A 17,671-nucleotide genomic window follows, 5' to 3' on the forward strand; every position below is an offset into this window, starting at 1 on the left:
TGATCCTAATAAAAATGGAGCAAGGACCTTTACTCGGGACTCCTGTCTCCTCCTGGACATTAGCCTCTCTCGAATTTTAATTCTGTGTCCGCTCTTTTGCTGGACAAGAGGAAACTCCAGACTCAAAGTCTGTGACAGGGGGAGATGGTAAGAGGTGCATTAACACACAGTAGCTGTATGAATTAATCAAATCACATAATGTCAACAGAGCTCAACATTCTCATCTCTAAATGAATTTTTGAATCACGATTTCTAGAGTTCCTTCCTAATCTAAAAATGGCTTCTTTGGAGAAAATACTTAAAAGCAATCACTTTAGCCAGAAATGTTAGTCCCAGTGCTTGAGACAGTGTGACCCAAGATAAATGTCTGGCCCACAGACATTGCTTGGTGGCCTCTGTGGTCTATCACTGTATAAGCAAGAGACCCTTGAGGGTAGATTTTTGACATTAACTCCAGATGAAGCCATTCATCCAGTCACAATCTAAAAAAACTAACATTTTGATAGAAATAGCACACAAGGCTTTTATAAAAATAAGATAAAGATAAATTCTGATCTTTCAAAAATATTCTTTGTACACTGCAAGAAATAGAATCTGCTAACGGGATACTGAATTTGTGTAGTAAATGCTTTCAATATTGTCTGTCTTTTACTTTGGACGCTCAGCTCAAAGAAGAAAGGAACATGAATCTCGTTCTCCACAGAGCCTAGTACAGTATGTAAGGCATTCCTAGAAATACATGTGGGATGGAAAGTAGTAAACAAATGGAAGGAGAAAGAACGAAAAGAATAAAAGAGGAAGGAAGAGAGAGGGAGGGAGAGAGAGATAAAGGAAGAGGGGGAGGAAGAAGAAAGGAAGGAAAGGAGGGAGAGAGAGAGAGAAGAAGGGGACAGGAAGGCCTGTTAGACTAGCATCACTATAAAGATAGAGTAAAGGATCAAAAAAGAGGAGGCAAGGAGAAATCATGTGAAGGTTTTCCCTTTCCTCCACCCTGTAAAAGATGCTTTATAAATTATTTCAGCTACTCATCTTTCGTTGCCTCATGAGAAACGTGTTAAAACTTCATTTTATTGGTGGGAATTGAGTTTCAGTAAAGTTAAGGGGCTTGCCCAAGATCTCAAGCTGGTTCTGAAAGTGAGGGGTGCACGGCCTCTCCACCACCCCAGGTGGCTACCAAGCAGCGTATCTCCTTCACAGTGCGCTGGTGGACTGGCAATCTGTTTCAATTTTCATACATTTTGACGAAATACTATTTGAAGAGAAGCTGTCATGGACCATACTGGTTCTACAGAAACAGGCTGGGACCGCTGACCAACGTCAGTGAAAGTAAAGGGCAGCCCTATCTCTTCCAGTGGGCACCACCTCCCGGAAGCTGACGTTGATTGACAGGCTTTAATGGTGAAGGAGGGGCTAGTTTCCACGGTGCGAACACAACAAAGCTCTGGCCCCTATGAAGCCTGCCAGTGCTGAACGCCTCAGATCTCAAGCAAGATAGTAAGTATTTTTTTTTTTTTATTACTCCTGCCTTCAACTCTTTGCTACACTTATTATAGATCACACTTACATTTACTGGCTACTTCTTTACATTTGGACACCCGTACCAGAAAGACAGAAATTCAGGTGCACTCAATGAAATGTATGAAGATTCATGTGAAGGAAAGTTTGCTAAATTTCAGTAGTCAGTTGCAGGCTAGTGAGTCGGACATTTTCTACAAATAAATTATTTTTTAAAGAAAGCCTCTAGCAATATCATTTTTTAAATGTTTTATTCTTTAAAACATTTTTTTAAGTTTATTTATTTTTGAGGGGCAAAGAGAGAGAGAGACAGAGCATGAACGGAGGAGGGGCAGAGAAAGGGAGACACAGAATCTTAAACAAACTCCAAGCTGTCAGCACAGAGCTCGACGTGGGGCTCAAACTCACGAACCATGAAATCGACTTCAACTGAAGTCAGACACTTAAACCGACCAAGCCACCAAGGTGCCCCTCATTTTTCTTAAACAGCTTCATTGAAATGTAATTCACATACCATAAAATTCATTATTTATAGTACATGATTCAGTGGTTTTTAATAGGTTCAAGTTATGAAAGCATCACTCACCACTGTCTAATTTTAGAATGTTTCATCACTCCCCAAAGAAATCCTATCCCCATTAGTAGTCAATTCCTACCACTGCTTCATCTCAGTCCAGGCAATCAATAAGCTACTCTCTGTCTCTGTGGATTTGCCCATCCTGGACAGCTCACATAAATGGCATTGTGCAATGTGTGGACTCTTGTGCCTGGCTTCTTTCATTTACCATGGTTTCAAGGGTCATTCATGTGGTAGCAGGTGTCAGAACTCTATTCCTTTTCTTTGTCAAATACATTGTAGGAACTCCCACATTTTACTCATGCACTCATCTACTAATGGACATTTGGGTTGTTTCCACTTTTTGGCTATTATGAATAATGCTGCTATAAACATTTGTGTAACATGTTTTTGTGTGGACATATATTTTCATTTCATTAGGTAAATACCTAAGTGTGGAGTTATGGGTAATATGATAAATCTACGTTTAACCTTTTGAAGAACTACCAAACTGCTTTCAGAAGCAGCTGCACTATTTTGTATCCCTACCACATCTATGAGGGTTTCAATTTTCCCACATCATCAGTGACAGTTGGTATTGTCTGTCTTGTTGATCACAGTTTTCTAGAGGGTGTGAATGGTGTTTGAGTATGGTTCTGATTTGCATCTCTGTCATGACTACTGATGCTGAGCATCATTTCAGGTGCTTATTATTTTGTGCATTTTTTCATGTGTATATTCTTTTGGATAAATTTCAGATTATATTCCTTGACTGTTTTTAACTAAGCTTTTTTAAATTGTTGAATTGTAAGAGTTCTGTATATATTCTGGATACAAATCTCTCACCAGGTATATAATTTACAAAGATTTTTTTTCCCATTCCGTATTTGCTTTTACACTTTTCTGAAGGTATTGTTTATAGAAAAAAGTTTTTAATTTCGGTGAAATCCAATTTATTTATTTATTTTCTTTTGTTTCTTGTGCTTTTGTCGTCCTGTCTCTGAACCATTGCCTTACCCAATGTAATGAAGATTCACTCCCATGTTTTCTTCTAAATGTTTTAGTCTGTAACCCGTTTTAAGTTAAGTTTTGTGTGTGGCATGAGGGAGAAGATGAACTGCATTCTGGACTATGTGAATACCCAACTGTGTCAGAACCATTTGGAAAAACTACGTATTCCTCATTGAATTTTCCAGGAACCTTTGCTGAAAAGCAATTGACCATAATGTAAGCGTTTATTCCTGGACTCTCAACTCTGGCCCCTTTCTCCCTCTAAATTTATCTTTACCCCACGCAATGTAATTTGTATCACACTTTTTGGTTATTGTAGCTTTATAGTAATTTTAGAAATGGGGAAGTTTGAGTCTTCCTGCTTTGTTTTTTGGCAAGATTGTTTTGCCTCATCTGAGTCTTTGGCATTTCCATCTGAAGTTTTAGGAGTAGTTTATCAATTTCTCTGCAAATAAATGTAGCTACTCGTTGGAAATTTCTACTTGAGTTGCAACTTATCTGTGGGAAGTTGTGGAGTTTCCTTGGTGTGGACACAAATGTGAAACTAACAGGGTTGATTTAAGGCTAAACCTGCTTAAAGGTTTGTGTGCAGTGTAAGCCGGGCCTTCCCGACACTGACTCTAGAAACGGTTTGGCTTTTTGTGACGCCTGCAGATTAGAAATCCTCTAGTACTTCTGTTTACTGATTTTGTCATTGATCAAATGCTCCAGAAAAGGGTTTTCTACTAAACCAAACAAGCCAACAAGGTAAAACACATCCCATGCCATCTTCTCTTACCTAACATACACTGAGTGCTCACTTCGTGCAAAAAGGCATGTCCTTGTCCGACGCATCTAATGATTCGGAAGCACCTCAGGCTGAGGTCCCGGCATCTATTTTTTAAAACTCACCAGTAATTGTCACGCAGTCCCTCAACGAAGAACAACGGCGGCATCCTTACTGCTTCTCCCTTACTTCAGCTCTCTCCTCTGCCTGTAGCCAGAGACATATTGCTACTCGGTGTGGTCTGTGAACTGGAAGTTGTTGTGATGACTTGTTACAAAGGCAGGCACACAGGTCTCCTCTAGACCTACTGAATCAGAATCTGAATTTTAACAAGATCCCAGATGCTTTATAGGGACCAGAGGTTGGTAAACTATGGTCTACAGGCCAATGGTGGCTCATTCCATTTTTTTAGGCACGTGGTCACCACTTATGTTGGTGGCTCTCAGTGGGCAAGCACGGTGAGCTTTGGAGAGACAACTGCTACCTTGTCTACTCTTAGCACTTGTCTCCTGAGCTCACTGCTGTGCCTAGTCTCTGCCCAGGACCCTGATGGTCAGCACCTACATTTTGGAGACTCTGCTGTAGGCAGTTTCTGGGCTTTGAGCAGTAGAAGTAGTCCAGTCAAGTTACCTTGTCTCCCACGAGCTGTCAACTTCAAATGGTTGGGCTCTTGGAGAGGAGAGAGGGCATGCTGGGATGTGGTCATCACTGGGGAACAGGAAAAAGTGACCCCTTCCAGCCAGATCCCTCTGCCCTGGACTAGTTGCTTTTTATCCTGAGGTACTAAGCACAAAACACGCTCACCCACCACTCCTACCAATCCTTCCTATTCCGAGATGGCCGCCCCTGGCAGGAGTTTTACTCTTGTTACATAATAGTTACGCAATGTTAAATAATAGTCTTGATTTTTGCTTCTTGGCCTACAAAGGCTAAAATAGTTCCTATCCAGTCCTTTATAGGAAACATTTGTGGGTCCTTGGTCTATACATCAAAATTGGAGCCACTTGAATGTGCCTTCTTCCTCACCACAGCTGCATGGCTGCAGGAATTGGATCTTCCACCACTGCCATGCCCAAGAAGACTCTTATTCATCTTTTTGGGATGTGACTTAGGTCACTTTCAGAAAAAAAGTCCCTTTCACTTCCTGGTCCTGAAGAATGGTCCCTTCCTTCTGTCCCCAGAAAATCATTGCCATTATAACATTTAGAACATTGCATGTTAATAATGTTATGCACTTCTTTCTCCCTGTAGGGCTGTTCTCATATTTCAGCCTACATTAGTAGGTCTGATATGAGTCTCAATAATTCACATCTCTAATAAATTCTTGTGTGCTGCTGCTACTGGGCCAAAATGTGTCTGACTGACTCTATCTTAAATGGTACTCTTTACCCATGCATGATTTTGTAACATCATACACTGGTCATTTTGAAAATATCAGTTCATAGGGTTGTGCAGACTTTCCAAATGTTGACAAATTTTGTTACAGAATATTTTAAAATCACTTTTATTAAGTTATGGAATTAAGGGTCAACATTTATAATTCTTACTACTGTAGATTATTTTTTAAAATTTTTATTTATTTTTGAGAGACAGAGAGACAGAGTGCGAGCAGGGGAGGGGCACAGAGAGAGGGAGAGACAGAATCTGAAGCAGGCTCCTGGCTCTGAGCTGTCAGCACAGAGTCCAATGCAGGACTCAAACCCACAAATGGTGAGATCGTGACCTGAGCTAAAGTCAGAGTTGGAGGCTTAACAGACTGAGCCACCCAGGTGTGCCCCATAGTTTCTTTATTGAAACTAGCTTTTTTTTTTTTTTTTTAATTCCATGTGTGTGATGGTGAAGAACACCACGACTGCTAGTCTAGTTTGGTGTCACTGCCACCGCCTTGCTTCGTGCTAAGGCACCAGCAGTATTCTATAGCATTGCTTTTCAACCATCAGCACAAATGTCAGCACAGTGAACAAGGCCAATGACATTTTCATATGATAATGAGAATAGTTTTGACCTCATGGAGCCCCTGAAAGAGTCCTAGAGATTCCTAAGCATCTGGAAACTATAGTTTGAGCACTGTTGGGTTTATATATTCATGTTGTAAATAACTTGCAGCCATATTACTTGCATGTTTATATCTTGTCCATCTGAACTGGTGTGCCAATAGCATTCAATTTCTATGGAGTACCTCCTCTGTATCCAGTCAGTAAACCTTTCACATGGATTGTCATCATGCCTTCACAACAACTCTGGCAGTTATATCCATGTTACAGACGAGAAAGGTAAGACACAGAATCACACAACTCATTTGGAATCACACTACCAGCATGTTGGAACAGGAACTGGAAATAGCACTGGAAAGTGGTTTGAGGCCAAATAGAAAATGCCAGCCCATGAGGTAAGTCTATATTCCTGCAGGCAGAGGGGAGCCATTGATAGTTCTTAGGTAGTGGACCTGCATGTACTAACCACAGCAGCTGAGATCCAAAGATACCCTCAGCAGAGCACACACATGCACATTTGTGAGGTGAGCAGGAAAGTAAATGATAGTCCTGTTGAATCACTTACTGAGAACAAAGAATTGTAGAGGACTTCCTAAGTGGCATGTTTTTCCCAGTTATTTTAGTCATGGAATTGACCAAAATGTCAGACATGACAAAGCTCCACCAAGCTGTGGCTGCAGGCGATTACAGTTTAGTGAAGAAGATTTTGAAGAAAGGTCTCTGTGACCCAAACTACAAGGATGTGGACTGGAATGACCGAACTCCACTTCACTGGGCTGCAATCAAAGGTGAGTGGGCAGTGCCTGGGTAGAAGCCATTATTTGTGAACTTACTGGTCTGTGTGGGCTAGTGGAAGGAACATTTCTTGAGAGCAAAATGGAACACTTTAACCCTCGCACCACCGCGTACTGGCTGTAGTACTTTAAGCAAAGTATTTAATGTCTCTGGACCTTAATTTATTCATCTATATAATGGGAACATTGGTGCTACCTTGGAATCTTGTGGTGAGGATTCACTAAGATAATGAGTGTACAGTGCCTAGCACATAATTTGCTCTCGATATTAGTTTTCTGACCTCTTGACCTCCAACAAGAAAGCATCCCTTTCTTGTTGGACAGGGACTCTTTGTTGCTGGACAGGGACTCTGTCTTGTTCATTGCTGTATCCTGCATGCCTCACGTGGCTCAGTTATAGAATTCAAGGAGGATAGTGCTAAAAACTCAGCCAGTGGGCTTGTCAAGGCCTTCAGCAATCAAACACCATTGAAGAATGTCAAGTAAGAGAGTATTATACTCAATTTTGCTTTTTAAAATTTTGTTATGACTTCTGTATGGCGAATGGATTGGTAGGAAGCAAGACTAGAGGACGCAGACAAATCAGTTGGTAGAACTTTGCAGAAATTTAAGTACAAAGAGATGGTAGCTATACTGAAGCACCTTTTAGTGAACACTGGCTGTATCCTGGGCACTATGTTTTATGTTATGTCTGTGATTTCATTTGTACTTCACGAGAATTCAGTGAGGGGGGAAGTGATAATATTCTTAATTTACAAATGAGGAAACTGAACTTCAGACCTTTGTTTCTTGTCTGGGACGCCGTAGTTAGCAGCTGTTACTCACCGGCAGGAATGAGCCCACATCTATCTTCCCTAAAGACCTGTGCTCTTCATCTGTGCTAACCATAAAGTCAGTGGGACAGTTATATTGAGGTATAATTGACATACAGCATTGTATAAGTTTCAGATGTACAACACAGCAAGTAAAGTTTTGTATGTATTGTAAAATGACCATCACAGTAAATGAAGTTAAAATTTGTCACCACTTGTAGTTACCAAAAAGTTTTCTTGTGGTAACTTTTAGGATCTACTCTCTTGGCAGCTTTCAAATATGCACAACAGTTTTATTAGCTATAGTCACCGTGTGGTGCATTACGTCCTCAGGACTTATTTAGAACTGTACCTTTTGCCAGTCTTTACTCATTTTTCCAACCCCTTACCCCCCACCTCTGGCAACCACCAATTTGTTCACCGTACCGATGATATGGGTGTGTTTCTTGTGTGTGCCTGGTTTTTGCTGTTTTTATTATTGCTGTTGTTGTTTTAGATCTGACATACAAGTGAGATCATACGGTATTTCTTTTTCTCTATCTGACTTCACTTAGTGTAATGCCCTCAAGGTCCATCCGTGTTGTTGCAAAATGTTTTTTAAATCTTTTTTTTTTTTTTACACTTATTTGTTTTTGAGAGACAGAGTGAACAAGGGGGGGTGCAGAGACAGAAAGAGACTGAAGCAGGCTCTAGGCTCTGAGCTAGCAGTCAGCACAGAGCCCGATGCTGGGTTCGAACCCACAAACCATGAGATCATGACCTGAGCCAAAGTTGGACGCTCAATGGACTGAGCCACTGAGGCACCCCTAAATATTTGTTTTTGAGTCACCGTTGAGACTGCCAAAAACAGTGAGCCTGACAAGTGCCCTACAGCATGCATACAGTGATTTAGGAGGGAAAGCAGATGCCTAAGAATGGAGAGGGCTGGGGAGGGAAAGCCCTGAAGGGTGGAGTAGAGGGAATACTTGGAGGACCCAGGCCTCTGGTGGGGCAAGGTGCATGGGGTAAGGTGGTGAACTGAGTCTCTGGTAAGAAGACTGGGAAGGGGAGCAGGTGGGGGTGAAGATGACACTAGAAAACGGGAGGTGCCTCCAGGCGAATGTCGTCCTTTCTTTTGTACTCCCTAGGCTAGTTCTGGCCTCAGGGAGGGCAGAGACATTTTAATCTTAACCTCGACCTCTTTCTTCCTTTTACATCGAAGGGCATGTGGAGGTGATGCAGCTCCTTCTCGAATACGGAGCCAGGCCCTGCCTGGTAACTGATGTGGGCTGGACCCCAGCTCATTTCGCAGCTGAGTCAGGCCATGTGAATGTGCTCAGAATTCTCCATGCGTTGCACGCCGCCATCGACGCCCCCGACTTCTTTGGAGACACGCCAAGGAGGATTGCACAGATCTACGGGCAGACCGCCTGTGTGGCGTTTCTGGAGAAGTGAGTTTCATTTATTTCCAGCTAGAGAAATGGCAGAGCCTGTGGTCAAGATATTTGCCAAGTCAGTGGTCTCGGGGTCATGGAAATGAATAAGCAAATCCAGCTGACTGTTGTTTGGGTTGTTTTTATTAATTTTTCAGAAATGACTGGTTTTGGGGGAAGCTATATTGCTTTAGATTATGTGAAATCTATTATTTTTTATATTGTACCAAAATTATAATTATTTTAATGCTACATACCTACACTAATGTTAACAGCAATATATAATTATTGTAATTACTATTTTAGATTATACACAAATTATTTCAGATAAGAGAGGTGAGACACCAAGTTTGAAAATGAGACATGGTACAAGATTCATGGAGCTCCTTCAGGTCTCTGAAAGGTATTCATACTAGCTCCGTGGCCTTGGGCAAGTTAAGTCACCTTGCTGGCTCAGTTTTCTCATTAAAAATGAACTTGGTGAATTAGGCTATCTGCTGTAAGGTCCCTTCTATCTATTCTCGTACTCCCCAAAGATGACTTTTCTAGCATTTGTGAATCTTTTCTCTCACCCATGCATTCAAATAGAATTAACTATCCATTAGGGCGCCTGGGTGGCTCAGTCGGTTAAGTGTCAGACTTTGGCTCAGGTTATGATCTCACAGTCCAAGGATTTGAGCTTGTGTCAGGCTCTGTGCTGACAGCTCAGAGCCTGGAACCTGCTTCAAATTCTGTGTCTCCCTCTTTCTGCCCCTCCCTGCTCACTCTCTGTCTCTGTCTCTCAAAATAAAATAAAGACATAAAAAATTTTTTTTAAAGAATTAAGTATCAATTACACACGTGACAGTAATTGGGAGTATGGGAGGGTTGGAAATAAAATTTAAGAATTTATGATCTGGCTCGGTTAATAAATAATTCATATAAGAGGCAGTAACCAAAATAAGATTCAGAGCAAATCTGTCTCTAGGGCAGGGCAGTTCATGGTGGGGTGGGGGGATGACCGTGAAATGCCCTTCTAAGAACTTGAAAATAAAGTTATCTTCTGTAAAGTAAAATAGTTGCTTACAATGAGGTTAGATATCTGTAGAAGTAATGAAAGAGACTTTCTCTTAAGAACGTGTTCCACATTAAAAAATGTTCAAGGACTGCCTGGTGGCTCAGTCGGTTAAGCGCCTGGCTCTTGATTTTGGCTCAGGTCACAATCCCAGGATTGTGGGATCAAGCCCTGTGTTGGGCTCTGTGCTGAGCATGAGCCTGCTTGGGAGTCTGTCTCTCTCTCTCTCTCTCTCTCTCTCTCTCTCTCTCTCTGTCTCTCCCTCCCTTCTCTCTGCCCTATCCCACATATACACACATTTGTGCTCTGTCTCTCTTTCTCTCTCTCAAAAATAAACAAACAAATAAATAAAATAAAAAGATTAAAAAATATTCAAAATCATAATTAAGGTGATTTGGGGGGTAAAGAGGCAGAACCTTAAGGCCTGACTTGAACTTGACTCTACCCAATCCTGCGTCATCTCCTACCTTCAGTGACCTTCATCCATTTTGGACCTCAGCATCTACAGCTCCAGCCTCTGAATTTTTAAAAACTCTAAAATATCACTATGCAACCATAGTTCCCTCTCTTCATTTTGCCAGTTCCTGGGTCACCCCCCCGGGGATTTAAGTGCATCCAGACCTCTTCTCATTCAATTTTTTCTCCCCCCCCCCCCGCCCCGCTCCCCACCCCGATCCATCACCTGCTGAAGGTTCCACAATCTTCCATCTGTCTGCCTGTCTGGACACCACGATACACCATTTATTCCACTCTGTTCCCATAATCCTTAGGTTTCTAATCATTTGGCCTTCTGTACCATTTGACCCAGAATTCCCTCCGTTGAGTCAGTGTCTGTCTTCTCCATTCCTGTGCGTAGTGGAGAAAAGCCCACGGAGAAGCACACAAGACACCATCAGAAATTCTGGGATTTCTGTCTCCAGCCTAGTCCTCAGAACAGTTTGACTATCTCTTGTCCTGCTCCTTTCTTGACAACTCAGGTCCCCATCATACCTCCACCTACTCCTCAGAGAGCAGGCTTTCTCCTTCATAGAGAAGATTGAAGCCAAGACCATATGTATTTCAACCTCTTACACCTACATCTGGTATATACACCTACATTTGTTCCTTCTTACCTTCCTGTCTATTCTTCTGGGAGAGGTGTTATCCTTTCGTATAGGCCCTGGCCCAAACCTTATACCTCCTACAAGGTCATCGTTTCCATATTCTCTGTTGCATCTTTTATTCTCTCTTCTTCATTTTTAGCTTTTTTTCTATTCTTTCCTTCAGTCCTCATTGGCCTTTGAACATGTTCAAATAGATCTTACTGAACAAACACACAGTTAGAGGTCCTTCTACTGTCTGCTGTTTATTTTCTCTTCCTGCATTTCTGTGCTACTTGAATGTTCATGTATGTAACCGGCCCTACTTCCTCACCCACCTTTGCACTAGTACTGAATCAGTGCTCTTCAGGGAGGTCCCTGTTGCTAAATCAGTGATCTCTTATCACTTCTCATCTTACCTCTACTTAATTTGGTATTTGACTGCTGTTCACTTTTGGCATGTCTCCTTGGATAATTTTTTCTCTTCTCTGATGCTACTGTCTTCTATTTCTCCTTTTACCTATCTGACCATTTCTTCTCATGATTTTCTTGAGCTCTTACTCTTGCATGCCTTTTAGATGCTGGAATTCTTCAGGATCTTATCCTTGGCTGTCCTCTGCTGAACCTCTCTGCATAATCTCATCCCTCCCTAGTGACCAGTAGGTGGATAAGCATGATACATGATCCCAGCATAACTGAAGTGGTGGATGGGTGGTTCCTCCAAAAAGCTTTGGGAGGGGGTTGCTATTACCAGGAAAGGTTGGCAGGCAGTGCTGAGCAGACAAAAACAGCAAAGATCAGCCACATCACATGTAAGTCATGTTTAGTTATTGTCATCTTGCATTAGAAACTTCCCTTTTGAGGGTTAAGAGGGTTCAGAGAGAAGGAATCCTAGTTAAGAGGAAATTAATCTGGATCTTGAAAGATAATGAAGGCCTAACTCATGGAGGAGGGAGAAAAATTGTTAATTTGGAGAGAAGGGCATGAAGTTGAAAGTACGCAGAGGTTGTGTGTACATGTGAGGAAGTGGAGGATGAGTGAGTGGCCTGGCTAAGTACACCATTCATGCTAGAGAGAAGTGGAGAATAAGGCTGGGTGGGTGGGTGACCATTGTGGGATGAGCAAGCAGATGAGTGTGAACAAGATGAAACAGATGCTCTAATGAAGTTTCTTCTGTAAGGGAAGAGACAGCAGTGGTGGGGTGCAACTAGGATTGGAGGCACTTAGACTATAAGGAGGGAGATAACCGAGAAATTTCTTAATGCCTCATGTTGTGAGCAGGTTCGCTTCTGGGATAGGATAATGAAAAGAAAGGATATTAGGGAATTTCAGAAGCCTAGACAATATTTAACAACTTTCTGAATATCCTAGGGGGTCCTAATGAAACAATTCAACTTTTGATTCAGTTTCCTGTAAGTAGTAAATCTCTCTCATTCAACAAATATTTTGTAGCCCTACCATGACCATGGCTTTGATCTAGATACCAAAAAGGATTTACAGTAAAATCAGATACAGTGCTGGACAGTAAGTTCCCTGTGTGAGAGAGGAGACACTTGTTTAAATAATAGCACTACTATGGGATAGAAAGTAAGAAGCTTAAATAAAAGCAGGGCAGAGGAAGGAGGCTATGTAGTTTAGGTACGGAGCGGTCACTTCTTGTTAAGGAGACAAGCAGGTTTGCTATCTTCTTACTGAACTGTGCTTTTCATAAAGCTTTGTACTTGAACTACTTCAATCCATACTGTTGCATGCTTTCCTTCATCCATGTGTGTGTGTGTGAAGACCTATTCACCTATTTCTCTTCTATCTATCCTTTTGTGCTGTAACTATCCCCCATCTGCATATCATGTAAGTATTCTTTTTACAAATCCTTCCATACATATAATACATATGTGCTTATGAATAATTTTATTTCCTTTTCAAATGTCTCCATGTTTTAAATTCTTATACAACAGGGGTGTCCTAGTGGCTCAGTTGGTTAGGCACCAGCTATGGCTCAGGTCATGATCTCTCAGTTTTGGGTTGGATCCCTGCGTGGGGCTCTGTGCTGACAGCTGAACCTGGAGCCTGCTATGGATCCTATGTCTCTCTTTCCATCTGTCCCTCCCCTGCATGTGCCCTGTCTCAATCTCTCAAAAATAAATAAATAATATTTTTAAAAATTTTAATAAAAATATAAAATCTTATACAACAAACAGACATGGTTTTATAATTAGGAAAAAATACAAGTGAAAAAGAAACAAAGGAAAACAGCGTCCTAGTAATACGCTAGTACCTCTGTAAATGTGAGCACTTAAGCATTATCAGTGCCTTCATGCTCAGCACCCATCCTTGCTTCTGTGAACTTCCCACTCCAGGCAAGCCATTTTTCTCCACCTCAGTAGCTTCTTTAGTGTCTGAGGTCCCTAAGAGTACACTTAGAGATACTTTACCTTGGTCTCCTTCCTTCCCACCTGCCCTACTGAAGTGGCCAGGTTGCCCGCAGAGGGCAGGAAGAGACCCCCAGACTGACTCCAGCACAGGCCCTCCCATCCAGGGACTGAGAGACGCCATCTTGCCTGCATAGCCTCTCCCATGCGGGTACTGAGAGCTGCCATCTTGCCCCTCTCCAGGGCTGAGCCTGAGTGCCGGGACCACCGTTGCACTGCCAGGCAGAAGGGGCTACCTCTGGACGAGAGGGATGAAGACTGGGATGCCAAGAAAAGGGCGCTGGAGCTGTCTCTTCCCTCCTCGAATCAAAACACTAATAAGAAAAAGATTAAAAAAATTCGAGGCCCTGCCAGGCTGAGCAATCCCAAGGAGAGGAGAGTGTGAGGACAGTGTTGACGGTTCTGGCACTCATGTTTTCTGTAGAGTAACCTTCCCTGGCACCAGACTAGGAGTGGTTAGATCTGTGCTGTTTTTACCTGATTCTAGAGACCACTCTGTAAGACCTTTCTGAAGACCGGCCTTCTACCGATGTCCCCTGACCTGTCATTCAATCCAAAACCTTGCTGGGTGTTCCCTACAGGAGCTGCTGCCTCCTGATCCTGCTATCTACACATATTGCCAGAAAGAGACAAAGGGACAAGCATTAGCTGCTTGCATTTGGCCACCAGTCCTTTGCACTGTCAGCATCCCTTGACCCCTTATATGTGATTATAGAATTACAGGGGGCAAAAAAGGAGCTCTCCCTAAGGAAATTTGATTGTCTCAATAAAAAAAAGTAGCAATAAAATGTCAGAAATATCCAACCTACTCAGTTGAATCAGTCTCTGGGAGAAAAATGTATTTGTTCTTGTTCTTATGTAAACCAACCAAAGAGGTTGGCTCCCAGTTTTCAGCTATTTCTTTTTCCTTTGTAGAGTAGAGTCTCACAATCTCAGCTTGGTCATTTTTACCAGTGTTCACTACCTAAGAAAAACAGTCTGGGTTAGCAATAACTGGAAAGCCTGAAAAGAATTAATTTCATCCCATATAAGAAATGAGATGTAGCATAAAGAGTGAACCATGGGATTACCCCTCTATCTGTGCGTTGCTGGGAGCCGCATTGGCCTCTCTGGATGACATAGTCATGGTGAGGAAATGGCAGACATTTGCACAGCTCCTGCCATGAGAAGCGAAACTGGTATCTCCTTCTGCTACTACTGCTCATGTTGAAAATAAGCCTATTGTCATTAATTAGGGCTCACAGTGTTCCAAATCAGACTGATGTTCCCCACACAGTTACCCCATAAGAAAGAGCATATTCTTGCCCCTACATAAGAGATTTTAGATCAAAGCACTGTAGATGTTTGCCAAAAGGTTCTTCTAATGAGCCTTCCAGATCTGAGACATAAGTTATAAGGGAGGTTAAGAACACAAGAGTTACAATTAACTCTGGCCCGGAGAAGAAGAGCCTCACTTAGAGATAAGAAACAGACAAGGACCGGACGTAAGTTGCTACATACACCTTTGCTAATTGGAGCCACAAATACCTTCCCTTACACTGACATCCATAATGAGGATGGATAATGAGGATGGGTAAGAGTAACTAAAACATAAACCCATATATGAAGGTTGACACATTTAGGGTCCTTATGGTATTTGCACCCTCAGTATCAAACAAAAGGGTTCACACAAGCAATCTACTAAGCAGTCCAAATACATTCTTCCTCTTGGAAACCAGACAAGATGCCTCCTAGCCGGTCTATATATCACTCAACCTATGACTTAACCTTAGCATTACTGATATAAACAAATGTACGTGTTATCTGCTTTTCACTGGGAACATCCTGTTGTCTTCTTAGTTGTGAGATTTACTACCAGTTCAAACAAATGTATATGTTATCTGCTTTTCACTTAGAACATCCTGTTTTCCTCTTAGGTGTAGAATTTACTAGTTCACTGTAATTAGGATTGTTTTGCCAGAACGCCTCTGTAAAACTTGTGTCTGTACACTTTTCAAAGCCTCCTATCACAGAGATTTATTCATTGTAAAAGTTCCACCTGCTGATGTCCTGTTATCACTTAACCTATAAATAAAGACACAAAAACCAACAGAGCAGAGCCTGGTGATCAGAAAGAAACGTAAGGCTCTCTCACTCCCTTTTGCCGACACCGTCCATCCTTTCAGGGCACCCTGGACCTGCTGGAGCTGGACTCTGGCAGTGCAATGTACGTTTTAGGAACTCTAATGCAGATCAGGTGTGTCCAATGAAAATATTGCATCTAAATTGAGATCTGCTCCAAATGTAAAATGCATATCAGGTTTTTGAATCCTCAGAAAAAATGTAAAACATCTCAATAATATTATTGATTACATGTTGAAATGATAATATTTTAGACATTAAGTTAAATAAAATAAAATGTATTATTAACATGAATTTTGCCTTTTTCCTTCTGCTTTTTAAACTATGTGGCTGCCTGTGGGTGCCTGGGTGACTTAGTCACTTAAGTGTCTGACTTATGATTTTGGCTAAGGACTCAGGTCATGACCTCCTGGCATGTGAGTTCAGTTGGAGCTCTGCATCTGGCTAAGTGCTAACTGCATAGAACCTGCTTGGATTCACTCTCTCCCCGTCTCTGTCTCTTCTCACCCCATGTGCGTTCTCTCTCTCAAAGATAAATTAGAAAAAAAAGAAAATATGTGGTTGCTAGAATGTTTACAATTACATAGGTGGCTTGCCTTCCCTCCCCCGTATCAGACTGCACTGCAGTAGAATCCAGAAAATATTTACAGCTTCCACCAGGCAGATGGCCCAATGCACTCCAATTGGCCACTCTACATTCTAGATTTACTAGTTTCTCTACCTAACTCAATGTCTCTAGGGATCTAACATCTTCATTACACATTCCTCAGTTAAGGTTTATGTTAATACAGGCCATGCTTGGTTTGAGTTACCTGAAATGAATAAGTGCTTGGACATCTTATAGGAAAGTAGTACAGCCATGAAGGACACCCTTTCTTGTGTTTATTCCATCCTGAGAGTCAGTTTCCTTTCTTCTTGCTCAGAGGTGCACAGAGGTGCACAGAGGTTCCTGCTCACATTGTTCCTGTTGGTCCTCAACCAGTATGAACTTTAGAAGACACCTGACTCAAGCTGGTCCAATAAGATTCTTTTCCTGGGAGTGTCAAAAGGGAGGCCCTGGGCCAGCTAGTTCTGGGGTATGAGACTAAGCTCTGGGTGGAGTAGTGTCTCTGACTCTGTCCTGACACCACCTCACCTCTCCCTCCACCACTGTCCTTGATGTCTGTGCAGAGCCCATCCTCTCTGTCTCTCGAGTTCACACTTTTCCCATCGTGAGCCACAACACATGCAGAGGATTGTAGGTGGAGGGAGTGGAGGTAGGGTGGAAAAATTCCCAGGCCATAACACAGAGTCCTCCCCACCTCCCCAAAGTGGGAAAAAGAAAGGCCTGTAGTTCTCTGTCATCACTCATCCCTTATCCTAAGATCCGGTCTTCTCACTAGTTCCCCCCACCTCCCCCACTGTCACCACTGATAGACCCTTCACGAATGAGCTCCCTCCCTCATTGAACCCTCATTCCCCTCACTAAGCCCCCTCCATTTCAGAGCCCTCAACCCCCTCAAAAAATCCCCTCTCCACAATTTCCCCTCCACCCTCAGCCCTGGCCACACCTTCAGAAAAATTGCAGCCAGAGCCTGTGACTGAGCTGGCCATGGTCGGGGTTGCATTCTGCACCTCCCCTCTTGACTGGGCCTTCTCGGAACCCCTACCAGCCTGTGAGTCCTCAGGAGCAGAAGAGTCTCCACTACCACCTTCTCCCTCAACATCGCCACTGGCCCCTGAGCATCTCACAATGGGTCTTCCTCTGGAGCAGTATGTCCTCCTGACACCAGCCACTTCATGCTGGGCTGAAGAACAGTGGGGAAATCTTGCCCAGAGGTTGGAGCTTGAGGGTGACAGTCTCGCCTGGTGTGGTCAGGTGCCTGTTTCAGAGGAGCACTGATGGCCAGAGCTTGTGGCCCACGGGCTGGGGTGGGAGGAACTGGGAAACCATGGGACTGAGGCGCCTCCCAGGACTGTCGCCTCAGCTTTGGTAGGCCCCTTAAAGGAGAATTAATAGAGACAAGAGCAGTATAAAGGAGGATATTTGAACACCCAGGACTCCCACAATTAAGCTGGCTGTCCTGGAGGTGTCCAAACAGACAGATGAGACACTGTGGGGATATACGAGACTCTCATATAGGAGTAG

General features: G+C 42.7%; 1 protein-coding gene across 1 annotated transcript; it reads left to right on the forward strand.

Moving 5' to 3' along the window:
- Positions 1-1,428: 1,428 nt before the first annotated feature.
- Positions 1,429-14,898, forward strand: ANKRD66 (ankyrin repeat domain 66). Its single transcript, XM_029944910.1, has 4 exons — positions 1,429-1,494; positions 6,457-6,630; positions 8,650-8,878; positions 13,606-14,898. The coding sequence occupies exons 2-4, from the start codon at positions 6,468-6,470 to the stop codon at positions 13,805-13,807; spliced, it is 594 nt and encodes a 197-aa protein (XP_029800770.1). The 5' UTR covers positions 1,429-1,494; positions 6,457-6,467; the 3' UTR covers positions 13,808-14,898.
- The last annotated feature ends 2,773 nt before the right edge of the window (positions 14,899-17,671 follow it).

The sequence above is a fragment of the Suricata suricatta genome, chromosome 7 (assembly GCF_006229205.1).
Source record: "Suricata suricatta isolate VVHF042 chromosome 7, meerkat_22Aug2017_6uvM2_HiC, whole genome shotgun sequence".
Classification (NCBI taxonomy): Eukaryota; Metazoa; Chordata; class Mammalia; order Carnivora; family Herpestidae; genus Suricata; species Suricata suricatta.